Source organism: Anarhichas minor, unplaced genomic scaffold (genome assembly GCF_050575085.1).
Source record: "Anarhichas minor isolate MPS153535 unplaced genomic scaffold, ASM5057508v1 ptg000042l, whole genome shotgun sequence".
NCBI classification, from domain to species: domain Eukaryota; kingdom Metazoa; phylum Chordata; class Actinopteri; order Perciformes; family Anarhichadidae; genus Anarhichas; species Anarhichas minor.
In genome coordinates this window covers 12,335,914-12,350,760 of record NW_027466488.1, presented here as the reverse complement: position 1 = coordinate 12,350,760, position 14,847 = coordinate 12,335,914, and the positions used below count along the sequence as shown (strand labels likewise).

At 41.2% G+C, this 14,847-nt stretch overlaps 1 protein-coding gene across 4 annotated transcripts in view; it reads right to left on the bottom strand.

Moving 5' to 3' along the window:
- Positions 1-6,065: 6,065 nt before the first annotated feature.
- The window catches only part of efl1 (elongation factor like GTPase 1), a 110,126-nt gene continuing 101,344 nt past the window's right edge, over positions 6,066-14,847 (bottom strand). For all 4 annotated transcript variants that reach the window (XM_076109917.1, XM_076109915.1, XM_076109916.1 and 1 more), the window contains one exon: positions 6,066-7,251. In XM_076109917.1, the coding sequence (XP_075966032.1) occupies positions 7,063-7,251 (189 nt within the window). In that variant the 3' untranslated portion in view covers positions 6,066-7,062. The remainder of the gene's footprint in view (positions 7,252-14,847) is intronic.

The following is a 14,847-nucleotide window of genomic DNA, read 5'->3' as shown; positions in this document are numbered from 1 at the left end:
ATTTCTTCATGAGAGAAAATCAACTCGGCTCTGCAGAACACATCAGCAGAGTATTGTCTCAGCACAGAGTGGGAGAGAGAGATGTAGAGGAATAGAAACCTCTGTCTGCCTGTAGAATGAGGAAATATATAGACAAAAAGGTCATTCTCTGTGGCAGCAGACAAAACATGGAGAGGAGGAGGATGATCATCTGGGTGTGAAGCTTCCAGGCGCTTCACAAATAAGCACATTCCTCTTCTACCAGTATATTGATTTGCCAGTATAGCCATCTTGTTAAAAATCAGTGTATGGATGAGTAGTGGATGAACAGTCTGTAAAACCTGCAGTGAAAGCACTCTTACCAAGCCTATAAGAACTGCTGTTAAGATCTATGGGTCTCAGATCTATTTTGAAAAAACACAGTGTTGTCCTGAGTTCCCTGTTAGGATACAATACACTTCTGGGGCTTTTATTCTGAAGAAACTAGGTAATGGTAAATGGATCTTTTGCATCAGTTTAGCTGTCTATGAAGGAAAATCAATGTCAAAATCCGCGAGCACAAATGAGGTGCCACGCATGCAACTCAAACAGCCGCGCACGCAAATTACTTTTGCAAGCGCTTTCACATCGGAGGCGCAGATTATCTCCGCTCGTGCGAGCATAATTTAAGGCTGCTAGGAGAAAACCATGGTTTGAGGGTGAGGAGCGTCCCCTGGTGATTGGTTACAATCCTCGTCTCTGGATTGGCCAGATATCACTCCTGACGAAGACGCTAGGTGGCGGTATAGACGTACCTCTGAGATATTGGGGAGTCGCTAAACACGACTCCCCAACATCTCAGAGGTAAATATTGTACTTCTTACTCAACTACATCTCAGTGGTAAATAATGTACTTTTTACTCCACTACATCTCAGAGGTAAATAATGTACTTTTTACTCCACTACATCTCAGAGGTAAATAATGTACTTTTTACTCAACTACATCTCAGAGGTAAATAATGTACTTTTTACTACACTACATCTCAGAGGTAAATAATGTACTTTTTACTCCACTACATCTCAGAGGTAAATAATGTACTTTTTACTCCACTACATCTCAGAGGTAAATAATGTACTTTTTACTACACTACATCTCAGAGGTAAATAATGTACTTTTTACTTCACTACATCTCAGAGGTAAATAATGTACTTTTTACTCAACTACATCTCAGAGGTAAATAATGTACTTTTTACTCCACTACATCTCAGAGGTAAATAATGTACTTTTTACTTCACTACATCTCAGAGGTAAATAATGTACTTTTTACTCCACTACATCTCAGAGGTAAATATTGTACTTTTTACTTCACTACATTCATTCATTATCCAAACCGCTTATCCTGTTCAGGGTTGCGGGGCGCTGGAGCCAATCCCAGCTGACATTGGGTGAAGGCAGGGTTCACCCTGGACAGGTCACATATAGAGACAGACAAACATTCACGCTCACATTCACACCTACGGGTAATTTCAAGTCTCCAAATAACCTAAGCTGCATGTCTTTGGACTGTGGGAGGAAGCCGGAGAACCCGGAGGGAACCCACGCTGCAATGGGGAGAACGTGCAAACTCCACACAGAAGGACCACCTGGGATCGGGGATCGAACCCGGGTCCCTCTTGCTGTGAGGTGACAGTGCTAGCCACTACACCACCTACTTCACTACATCTCAGAGGTAAATGTACTTTTTACTCAACTACATCTCAGACGTAAATATTGTATTTTTTACTCCACCACATCTCAGAGGTAAATATTGTACTTTTTACTCCACTACATCTCAGAGGTACAGATTGTATTTTTGTCCGACAGCTTTTTTTTTACCCTTTTAGACAGTAGAGGCTGATGAAATACAAAGTATGTTAATATCTTTTTGAAATACAAAAATTCAATTGTGTTTCATTTGTAAATTAGCTGGAGTCAAGTTGCAGATATTGATTTAAATTCCCTCCATAATTCTATTACATACAATGTCTGTTTTAATAGTCAAACATCTTATGACCAACAGCTGAAAGTAACTCTTTCATCTTAATTGATTAAACCATGATATTATCATATTTATTCATACTGTCGTGAAAAATGTATATGTTTATACTATGAACAAGAATTTGGACCCGGTCAAGGATCTGGAGCCAGGATTAGGAACCACTGTTTGTGTATATTAACTGTTTGCCCAATCACTGACAAGTAATTAGGGGATGAAAAAGTATTCAGATCCTTTACTTTAGTAAAAGTACGAAAACCACACTGTTAATACATTTTTGTACTAGTCAGTTTTCAAGTTAAACTGGATCAATTATAAATAATACATACTCTAATAATAAATACATGTTCTTCTCTTGTTTCAAGTAAAATAGGGAATGCATTTAAGAATATATTATAAAACCAACAGCTTTTGATAAATGTTAATCTTAAAATAAAGTACTTAATTTTAGAAAAATGAACTCAACTGAATTGTCCTGCAGCTTTAAATTCAGTTCATTCAGGTGTGAACCAAAAAAAGCCATGATAACATATTTTTCGGCTACAATCTTTCTTGCTCGCTTCAGGGTCCTTGAAGCGAACAAGTCCTGGAGGGACGGCAGATTGCAGCCAATCACTCTCCCAGCAGAGCGAATGATGCGCTGCAGTCTGCCTTTGTCCTTGGCTGTAGCTGCAGCGTACCAGACCGTGATGGAGGAGCAGAGGATGGACTCAATGATGGCTGTGTAGAAGTGCACCATCATTGTCTTTGGCAGGTTGAATTTCTTCAGCTGCCTCAGGAAGTACATCCTCTGCTGAGCCTTCTTTGTGATGGAGCTGATATTCAGCTCCCACTTGAGGACCTGGGTAATGATGGAGCCCAGGAAGCAGAAGGACTCCACCGCGTCAACGGGGGGTATCATTTGTAAAAAAAAAAAAAAAGTGCATTATAAACTGTAAAAATATATTTATAATGGCAGTAATGAATATGTTGGTGTTAGAGGGTTATTGTCATTGTATGAGTGCAGTGTTGAAACTGTTCTTATGTCTGGTTGTTTCAGCGTTCACTTTATTGTAGCCTCCCAGAGGCTAGGACTGAAGCAGATTGGGTCCGGGGTGTGAAGGGATGTGTTCTGACTCTGGAGGTGCATCAGTCCAATACACAGAAGAAAGAAACATTCCTTTATTAGTCCTACAGTGGGGAAATTATTCTCTGCATTTGACCCATCCCTGTATATATAGGGATCAGTAGGCTGCCAATGACAGGCGCCCGGGGAGCAGTTAGGGGTACAGTGTCTTGCTCAGGGACACTTCGACACAGGACACGGTGCAGCCGAGGATCGAACCGGTGACCTTTCGGTTGGCGGACAACCCTCTCTAGAAGTGTGTCACAGTGTTGCTGTGGACCTGACAGTGTAGTAGGAGACCCTGTCTGAGAGCCAACTACACGTTAGGGCTGGACCACATCATGGACTATCTATATCATTGCCTGTCTTAACAGTAGACATTTTGACCTGTAATACAAAGATAAGTGATGGTGTTACTGTTAAGCATCTGCTCCGTTGGGCTGATAACGCTGCTGGACACGCCGCTCACTAATCGCTCCAATAACCTTCCTCCGCATGTCCGCAGTAGTAGAATTATAAAATGCAGAATTTAACTGCACAACCGCTGCTATTATAGGTAACAATGTCAGCAACCCTGTAATCATTATTAAATTAACCTGGTAGTTGATCGATAATCAAGGCTGTTGTTTGTGATTTACCGGGAAAGTGTCACGTGATAGGGGAGTGACGAATCAGGGAAGGACACGTCGTGACTGCTAAGAACCAATCAAGTAGCGAACGTAGGTGTCTACGTCATCGTTTCCAAACTTATGCGTTTACGCCGTCCACACTAGGAGGTAACCCCGGAGCTTTCAAACGTATCCGTCCTCGGGAGCGTTTTTAAATGGATACGTTTTCAAGGCTCTAAAACACCGGCCTAGTGTGGATGCTCAGTGTAAACGTAGCAAAAGATATGCGTTTTTAAATGGAAACGTATTAGTGTGGACATGGCCTTTTTGCTGTTTTACCGTTTGCGTTTGTTAGTAATTGTGAAGCGGGGTGCATTCTTCCAGTTTTGCACTAAATAAAAAAACAAATCCGCTCTGTTTCTCTCCTTAGGTCTTCTTTTTTTCTTAGCGCTGCTCTTTTTGCTGCTTTCCTGGAGGAAAGTTTCAGATTGGCTGTGTGCTTGATGTCACTGGGAAAAGGAATAGTTTACATGCTTCTAACAACAATGGAGCCATTGTTATTAATGGTATTAAAGTCACGGTTTGAGGCTTTGAGGAGGCCGACAGACACAAAACGGAGGACTTTCCTTTTGTTATTAATGCTTATTAATAACTATAACTATAACTATTGTGAAGTCCACACAGAAACTGTAAAGGAACCAAATAAGTAATTGCTCTCCAGTGCGACAGAGACTTCAGCCAACAGCAGAGATACTAGTGAGAGAACAGACAACAAAACTAATGAAACGAGTGAGAGACGTGTGTTGACCCAATTTATTGACCCATAATCGAGTCAACTTTGATTTGTAAGTGTTCATTTTGAAGTAAATTTGATGTGTGTGAGAGAGAGATAAAGCGAGACTTGCAGACTACGTTTGAAAAATAAAACTTCTAAAACCTTCCACAAAAATGTCTGTTTGAGTTTATAGAGAAAGATCTTAAGTATCAAGTACTACCTTTTATTATTAAAGACTACGATAATACTCTGTAGTAATATCTGTAACTAAGCAACCAATCTACTTCTGTTTACGCCAGCATGCATGTGAACGTGAATAGTCATGTGATAGTCGTTTCCAGGCTTGCTACTATAATGGACTGAAATCATTTCCAAACGGAGATCGTTTTCGGTTTAAAACAAAAACTTATTTGTGTTGATGTATAAGACCACTTAAGGAGAGGCACTATAGTTAGGGCTGGCTCAGGTCTATAGTTAGGGCTGGCTCAGGTCTATAGTTAGGGCTGCTGGCTCAGGGTTATAGTTAGGGCTGGCTCAGGGTTATAGTTAGGGCTGGCTCAGGTCTATAGTTAGGGCTGCTGGCTCAGGGTTATAGTTAGGGCTGGCTCAGGGTTATAGTTAGGGCTGGCTCAGGGTTATAGTTAGGGCTGGCTCAGGTTTATAGTTAGGGCTGGCTCAGGTCTATAGTTAGGGCTGGCTCAGGTCTATAGTTAGGGCTGGCTCAGGTTTATAGTTCGGGCTGGCTCAGGTCTATAGTTCGGGCTGGCTCAGGTCTATAGTTAGGGCTGGCTCAGGTCTATAGTTCGGGCTGGCTCAGGTCTATAGTTAGGGCTGGCTCAGGTCTATAGTTAGGGCTGGCTCAGGTTTATAGTTCGGGCTGCTGGCTCAGGTTTATAGTTAGGGCTGGCTCAGGTTTATAGTTCGGGCTATAGTTAGTGCTCAGGTAATAAACACAAAAAGACAAATAATGAAACCAAAAAGGTAGCAAAGTACATTGTAGCTACCGGTCGCTGCATCTACATGTGCCGCTATTGCCATGGGGAAAAAAGGGTGATGAGAATAGGGATTTTATTTGATAAAAAAAGTCAATGTTTAGTATAACGTTAACATTTTTCCTCTTCAAGAATCACCGCCTTAACATGGACAAAGAAGGAGCTGCAGGACGTCACCCAACACTCACTGAGGGAATGTTAGTGCTCTGCAGGTTTCATGCCAATGCCTAGTTCAGCCCTGCTTTACCGCTCACCGACAAAAGCCCAGATCAGAGGAAAAACGGCATTGGCTCGGCGCTCGAACGCAAGTGTGAACTGTTCAAAGACTCACCGATGCATCGCAGACACATCCCATTCCTGTTTTCCTTAACGACAGATTAGTACACATTAAAATACATTTCTAGCCAGAGATAGAATTTCTTTTTCTCAGTTGTCTCTCAGTGCTTCGGTAACTTTCGATATTAACTATATTCTTAAAATCTCAGATTTCTTCTGCCCCAGCAGTGGCCCCCAACACTTTTAAGGAGGAAACTGAGCACTCTTGGGGATCGAAGCCATGTCATGCAACAGTAAATCTGTAAAGCAATGAGAAATAATTGACCATCCAATGGGGCCATTTAATTGGTCAGTATTTACTGCATGCTATCTTTCTGCTTTAAAAACTAATGAAAACAATTAGATTTCTACAGAAAGTTAGCAGACTTTTTGTTACAAATTTTACTCTCAATATGTACATATTCACCCCCACTAATCCACTAAACAGTAAGACTGTAACTGCAGCTCCACTGCTGCTGAGATGAGGGTCTCTTTGAAAATACACTTCTGATTGTTAAACAAGTTAAGAGGACCACCTTCCCACATAAAGGAGAAAAAACATACCATGATAAAACGGAGAATTAATAAACTGGGCAGTAACCAAAATAAATATTCTGCTTACCCCCACCATCACTGCCTCCCGTTATCAACCCAGATATACACACATTGGAGCTTTACTAGTGCAGGTTGTGTCCTTCATCACTTTTTCATTTCAACAACCGATCCTTTTTGCGTGACTGCATCCGAGGGAACGTTAGCTAACAGTGCTAGAACCCGTTTGCCTACCGGATGATGTGTTTGGATGACCGAATAAAGCATTTCAATTTGACTATTTTTATTTTTGTGAATTCTTGAGCACATTGAGAAATAAAAATGAACAGCTGTGTATAACCCAAAAATATTGTTTTTAAATGTAATCTAACCATTTGTCAGTACTGCCCACTAGATGGCGTTCTGAGGCCAACCATTGGTTGAGAATCGAGCAGTGCTGGGAAGTCGTATTTTTGTTGTTTCGTTAGAATGTCTCCAGCTCGTGTTTACCACAGACCTTATTTCAGACATCCAACCAAAAACACACAAAAAGAACCATAGACGTCGAGACGAGGGAACCGGAGGTGCAAAAATGCCGACTCATGTCTGGGTTTTAGGACTCATTCAGGCAGCTCTCTATAGCATGTGTACAGCATGTCTGCAGTCCTGGATGGATGTCAGCAGTGTCTCTCAGCCAGACTGGAGGAGCTGCTCCTGGAGGGATCTTCTGTGTGTTTTCTCTCTACTTGTTCTTGCCGAGTGTTCTCTGCTTCTCTGCATGCTCCACTATCTTCTCCTCTACGTAGAGGCCTTTGCGGCGGCGGACAGCATTCATGTATTTCAGGGACTGGTTTGCAGAGTCGGCTTTCTCCCCGAAGTGCAGGTATTCTTCCTCTGTGGTGGGAACCCAGTATGGATCACTGCTGATCACCTGGAGGACAGAGAGCAGAGGGATAGAATATAGCCATGTTGGTCCTTTTTGGTTGATTGTAGTCAAGTTTAACAACTTGTGACACAGAGTTTATTCTCGCTACGACGGGTGTAATGCAAAGCTTTGTACGCTCTGTTCTGGTTTATGCCACAAACAGCTGCTTTTGGATTATAGCAAAGGTGGCTGTTAGATTGTGTCTAGTCTTGTTCATGTACTTCATTTAATTGTTTATTACTGCCATTCTCACACACACACACACACACACACACACACACACACACACACACACACACACACACACACACACACACACACACACACACACACACACACACACACACACACACACACACACACACACACACACACACACACACACACACACACACACGCACACAGAGAACTATTACAGTTGCAGCACAGGCACATGGCTCTGGTTACACTGGGACAGATGGCAGAGAGCCAGCTCCAACAACAGGCGGATTACAGGAGACAACAAAAAAAAAACACACACACACACACACAGCATAACAAAGGGATCCAGTGGGAGGTGAGGAGGGATGGGAATCTGCAACAGTCAAGTGCTAGGGTGACTGTCTGACTGAATTCATGTTGGTGGAGTTCTGTGTTGAGTTAGTGTGTGCGAGTAAGACGTGTGTGTAACAAGCAGTTTCAAAAACAGACGCCAGGAGCACAGAAATGTGCTGAGGCAGTAGACGCACGCACGCACACGCACAATAGTCGTACTGTCAGACAGATGCTTTGGCTGATCAATACAAGACTTATTCACCCTATTCTCCAGTCTGCAGCTGAAAAAAATCTCTATTCTGATGGAAATCTAATGTAAACGTCCCCACAGGAGCCACGGACCCCTCAGTTACACAACAATACAACGCTCAAAACCTGTTCCCTCTGCCTCTATGCTCATTCATATGTTAATCCAATATCCTGGCCATATCCAATCGCTGTCAGGAAGAATGTTGACATCAGCACTAAGCAGCAGGCGAGTCCTGAAGCTGAGAGCGCTAGGGGACTGGGGACTGGGGGGGGTCAGGACCAACTCTTTGTGAGGAAGCGTCTGCACAGTAATGAAATCAGACAGACAACTTAATGAGACAAAGACAATGGCATGCTGGGCTGGGGGGGTCGTGTGTGTGTGTGCAGCAAGGTGCTGCAAGATGGCGGGGTTAAAATGATGAAAAGAAGGTCATGGCACACATGCATGTGCTCTACAGGCTCCATGGCAGCTACAGTTCACAAAGAACATTAACACTAATATTCCATTTATGGTCAGAGTCAATATTTCAAGCTTTGCTATTTTCAGCTTTTGGTCCAAATACTGTATTTTGTGTGTCATGTGAAATTGAGTGACCTTAAACTTGCACTTGGCGCCGTAGCGTGAGCCTCTGCAGACTACGCGCAAGCTCCGAGCATGAACGGAGGCGTTTATACTCTCTGCACTGTGCGGCGCATTATTCTCCAAAACACCAGAGGGCGTACAAACAAAATCAACTGTGAAGAATCAAAAAGAAAACCAGTGTAACCCATAGATATGGCCATAGACTGAAAGTGTAACCGACAAAAGCCATAAACCAACCTCCACAATGACGAGGAGGGATTGTAATTATCTGTAAACTCGTTTCTTATATTCATGGCCTACTTAGTTGTCTTTGTACAAGAACTGTAAAGAAGACAAGTATTAAAAGCATTATAAAGAAACAAAGGTTGAATCTCATGTAAACTATTTGATTTGGCTGCAAAATATTTACTCAAATGAAGATTTTTTTTTTAGACCGCCTGTTTCGGAAGGATTGAAAAACGAATTTGCCTTCTTTGTGTAATCCCTAGACAAGTAAATAGTGCTTTTATCAGTTAGCTATTGGTGACGTGATCAAGCGGCAAGTTACAAAATTCAGAGGTGCACAACCAAGCGCCGCAATCACTTGCGGAGCCAGTGATCAACCTTTCATACAGAACAGCGAGCACTTGGCAGTCCGCTAGCTTCTTTCTCTCGCCAATATTAGCTTCTCTGATTCAACAATGTTGGGCTGAAAGGTGCGTGCAGGCTGAAATTCAAGCGTAGAGATGTTGACCCTGTCGGGAGATGCAGTAACTAAAACCAAGTAAGAGTAGAAGAGCTGTGAGTCAGAACAAGTCCACTTGGCTAATCCATGCAGTGTACAATGCCATAGGCATTCAGGACGGGCCCTGTCTTAGAGCTGCTATGTGAAAACTACAGCACACTTGTGATGCACCGCAGAAGGATGAATGTTTTGTAATGTTTGTGTTCTGAGGAGGCTCACACAGATACTGGTATTGAAAAGATCCAGCTTTTCATATAATAGACTGCTGTAAACGGATTTGTGAAGGCACTTTTTAAATAAAAAGGGAGTTCAGATGACTGTCTGTCAGAGTTCTGACTACTATCATTTTTGAAAAAGTGCACAGTAGTATAGAAAATTGCTGCAATACATTTAGATGCATTGAGAATCATTGACAGGTGAATTGTAATGGAATTGTAAGGCCAGTGAAGCTTCAGTGTCTGTCCTGGCAGTGTTCTCACTTTGGTAAATGGACTCTACTTGTGAAGCGTTTTTCTAGTCTTCTGACCACTCAAAGTGCTTTCACACTACATGTCATGTGTGCTTTATCTGTATGGCTCTTCAATGGCAGGGTTTAAAATGAACACTGAAACATTCAAATCACAGTGAGGCTCTTCTGACATGTGTCTGAGATTCATCTCTCTCTCTACAGACAACTTGAACCATTATCCCAACGGACACTGTCCATCATGTCCATATGGCCTATAGGACGTAGTGACCCAAAGACGCAGAGTGTGTGTCTGTGTGTGCGTGTTTGTGTATGTGTGTATATGCGTGTGCATGTGTGTGTGTATTCGTATCTGTGTGTGTGTGTGTGTGTGCGTGCTGCAGCTCGAGCAGCCAAGCAGCAGGAATAACGGTTTAACGCACATGTTGTCTGTTGCAGTTTGATCCCAGCTCCCCCTCATTAACCAGCAGCCTCATTGACCTACAGCCCCACATAACAAGCTCACTGTGTGTGTATATAAATACAGTGGCTTCACAAAGGGTTGCTTTTTCCACTATTTGTTGCCTTGCAGACTCTTCTCTAGAAACAAGAGCAGCCCATTTATCCAGTACTGAATGCACTTTTGTATAAAGTGGATGAAACGTCAAAGTTATAAACATACATTCAGTTGCCAGTTTATTAAGTACTCCTAGCTAAAACTAATGCAGTCTAAAACAACTCTTGTGCATTTCATCCTTCCTCATGAAGTTTCTAAAGTTGAATCTGTTTTAGAGATGTGCTGACTCAACCTTTTGTTTCATTTGGAGGCTGTAGTTTGTGGTGCTGTTGAATTGTATTGGTTGTACTGACAGTGTTTCTATTATTTTGTCTTCCCCATTTATATCAGACAGGATAGATTACATAACAGACACACTTGTTTGTATAATGCAATACAGTTCAACGGCAACACAAACTGGAGCCTCAAAATGAACATTAAAAGTTTCAATAAAAGCTGAACATGACCTTCATTGATTGCAGGACTGTTTATTAGACTGCATTCGCGTTAGATCGGTCAACCTGATGCACTAGCAGCTGAGTGAATTTAATTCCACGTCCAGGCTGACATTTACTGGCTTAAGCTTACGTGCTTATTGTTTGTTATAGCAGGTCAAGGAGCAACCTCGGATTCTGAAGAGTAAAGCCAAAGCTTCATGTCTTAAAGCTGCATTCTCTCTAATGTCCATCAGGGGGCGACTCCTCTGGTTGTATAGAAGTCTATGAGAAAATGACTTTCAATGACTTTCAATGACCTTGAAAGGATTTTAAGCATTGAACAAAGTTATTGTAATAACTTGTTTGATATTTGTCTTTGCTATTTTATTTAATAGTTTGATCTTTGATAGAGTAATGTGGGTTTCTTAACCCTAAATTAAAAGGATTTAAGTTATAATAACAGAAATGTGCTTAAATATATTTTTACATTTATATAACTGCATGTACAATATTTTTACACTTGAATAAACAATAATCAAATGCAGAGACAGTTATTTAACAATATGTTACGAGTAGTTATATTTACAACTTTGTGGACGACCATGACACTGATGTGGCCCGGAGTGAAAATTAGTTTGAGACCCCTGATTTAGTCAAATAGACCATAAAGCAGGCTATGCTTTAGGGCGGGACTACCTTTTGATTGACAGGTCTCTACCACAGCGTTGTCAGCGTTCAATTGTACTGAAAGGCACTCTAAGGCAGGGCCATTCAATTAATATTCAACTGGGTCCAGTTAGAAAGAATTTCCTTATGCAGTGGTCCGGAACATCACAATGTCTAACTTGCTTGATTTAGTCCCATAATTATTGAAGTAGCCAACAGTTGTATTAACGTCTGTATGTAGTCAACAACTGACTGTCAAATCAAATAAAGAAAGTTCAATTGAATAATATCTCTACAATATTTATCGTAAGTTTTCATATTGAATTGGATGAATTATATATAATAAATACTCTAATAATAAATATATGTTCTTCTCTCATTTCAATTACAATAAGGGCTGGATTTAAAAATAAAAAACATTACAGAAAGCTTTTGAAAAATGTTTATCTTAAAATGAAGTACTTCATTTTAGAAAAAAGAATATAACTGAATTGTCCTAGAGCTTTAAATTCAGTTCATTCAGGTGTGAAGTGATGTCACCCAAAAAAGCCACATTATTATATTATATACTAACCCTTCTAATAACAGAAATTTGTGAGCATGGATTATATCTATGCGTTATTAAACCACTTGTTTCAGCTCTATTCCTCTCTGTTAACATGATTGTTGGTCAGTGAATTCATGTGTTCAGATTCTGATCATATTAGGCTCTTAGATTATTTATTTTCTGTGCCTTCATTTCTGATGTAAGTGGGTACGTTTGCTCAAAAGAGTTGTGCTTTGTCTCTTTAGTGGCGCTTCATATTGCTGCTTTAATAATCGTCATGGTATGAGACATGCTGGTTATAAACTGCCCGTGAGCAGAATTAACATATAAAAGTCTGTCCATTCTTGGTTAAAGACTCTGGTCTCTTTTTGGAGAACGCCATGTGAAATAACATCTCTGACTCACGTACTTTTCCAAATGTTCGGTCTCTCGCCCCGTTTCTCCCGTCTGTTTATACCTCACTCAAGCCACTCAAGGCTTATTGGAATACACATGTTTGATTGGCTGAGCAGCATCACGTGAGATGATTTACAAGGCATGTAATCTATGTTTTCTGGACCGCTGCGTAAAGGCTGGAAAAGCTGGGCCGGTTAAAATAGAAGCTTCAACATTGAATAATTCTGAATAATCTATCGGTTATAGGTCCAGGTCTGGATACAACGGTGTCTGGGTCTGGATACGGACCGCCTATTAGTGAACCCTGCTCTAAGGAGTCAGCTGTTCATATTTTCAGGTAAGTACATTTTTTAAAGCATGTTTTTACTATTATACCTAGTATACGCTACTATTCTTTGCCCTTTAGTCTTACCTGACATAAGCATGTTTATCGCTAGCCAAAATCATCATCCCAATTAATATCATAGTTAACAGAAATTATGGATAGCTAGTTAGCTAGCGTTATCTGGTGACTTATGCCATGTCCACACTGCTCCGTTTCCATTTATCAATGCATATGTTTTGCTACGTTTAAACTGAGCGTTCACATTACGCTGGCGTTTTCGAGCAACGAAAACGGAGGAGTTTGAAAAACGCTCCCGAGGATGGATAAGTTTGAAAACTCCGGGTTGTGTTTTCGTGTGGACGGCCGAAAACGGATACGTTTAGAAACGATGACGCCCACACCCGCGTTCGCTACTTGATTGGTTCTTAGCAGTCATGACGTGTCCTTCCCTGATTCGTCACACTCATATCACCTGACCCTTACCCAGAAGATCACAAACAAGAACATTGTTTACCGATCGACTACCAGGTTAATTTAACACGGACAACTGATTACAGGTGTTGCTGACCTTGTTGCCTTTACTAGCAGCTGTTGTTCAGTTAAAGTCTGCATTATTGTGGAGGAAGCAGCTGTTATTGGAGCAATTAGTGACCAGCGGTGTGTCCAGCGGGGTTATCATCCCTACGGAGCGGACGTCTGAAGTCACGGTTAGCGGCTTTAGGAAGGGTGATGGACACAAAACAGAGGACTTTCCTTTTCTTATTAATGCTTATTTTGTTCTGCACAACTATTGTGAAGTCCGCAGAAAAAATATAAAGGAACAAAAGCAGTAAATGCTATTCAGTATGACAGATAGTTAAGCCACCAGCAGAGCTACGAGTGAGAACAGAAACAACGAAACCGAGAGGGAACGAGTGAGAGACGTGTGTTGACCACATTTATGGACCCATAATCTAGTAAACCTTTACGTGTAAGTGATGTGAGAGAGACAGAGACCCACAGCGTTGTAACTAAGTCTGAAAAATAAAACTTCTAAAACTTTCCACGAACTGTCTGTTTGAGTTCATAGAGGAAGATTTTAGAGAAGATCTTAAGTATCAAACACAACCTTTCATTATTAAAGACTACTTTATTACTCTGTCGTATTTTTTTTAACGAAGCAACCAATCTACTTCCTGTTTACATCGCCACCCACGCACATGCCCAGTGTACATGAAGAGTCACGTGATATTCGTTTTCAGGCGTTTTAGTGTGGACAGAGATCAATTCGAAAACGATGCTGAAACGCCGTGTGGACGGAGTAGTATGGATGTAGCCTTATTGTTTGCTATGCTAACGGTACCTGGCCCCGCCAGGCCTCGCTCCTCCACAGCTCCAACCACTTAATCAACCACAAAATGTGGTCGCTTCTGGTTTTTAAAAAAACAAGATGGCCAAAGGCCAAACTCGAGGCTCCAAAGCCACAGTCCAGAAATCCACTTCTTTTATACAGTCTGTGGGTAAGAAAAAAGTTGGCAAAAAAGCAGACAGTTTCATGTCTCTACAATTTTTTGAACAAAAGTGGGTAAATATATGAATAACTGCAACAACACAAATCAGACATTAAGTTTTACAATAGGATATTTCTGGTGTTTTGAAGTGGGTTTGTATGAGGTACTTTTCCATAGTCAGTGTATTACTACAGTAGATTACTAGAGTACAAGACGTATTTTAGACACCTAAAAACAATTGCTATCAGTTTATTTAGAACATTTCCACTGCTTTACCCTGCTGTCGGACTGCCATTTCTGATGGGGAACTGAACTCAAAGTGAAACTTATCCATCCTCTTATCAAAGCCACAGGACTGCACTGACAAAATCAGTCATTTTACCTCCCAGAACACAAGAGTTGCTGGACTACTGATTCCTCCATCGGTTAGTCTCCAGTCTGTTTCTCCAAACTTCATCTACTGTAGGTAATATACTGACAGTGGATAAGTACCACACTTCTAAACTATTCTGAACTATTCCTTTAAACCAGTGGTGGGCCGTCAGGGCCAGCAAGGCCTTCTCTGCTGGCCTAGACAGAATCACAAAGTTATAGCTATTTTATAATTTTTCATAAATACACTACATGTATTATAATTTTTTTTCCCATTA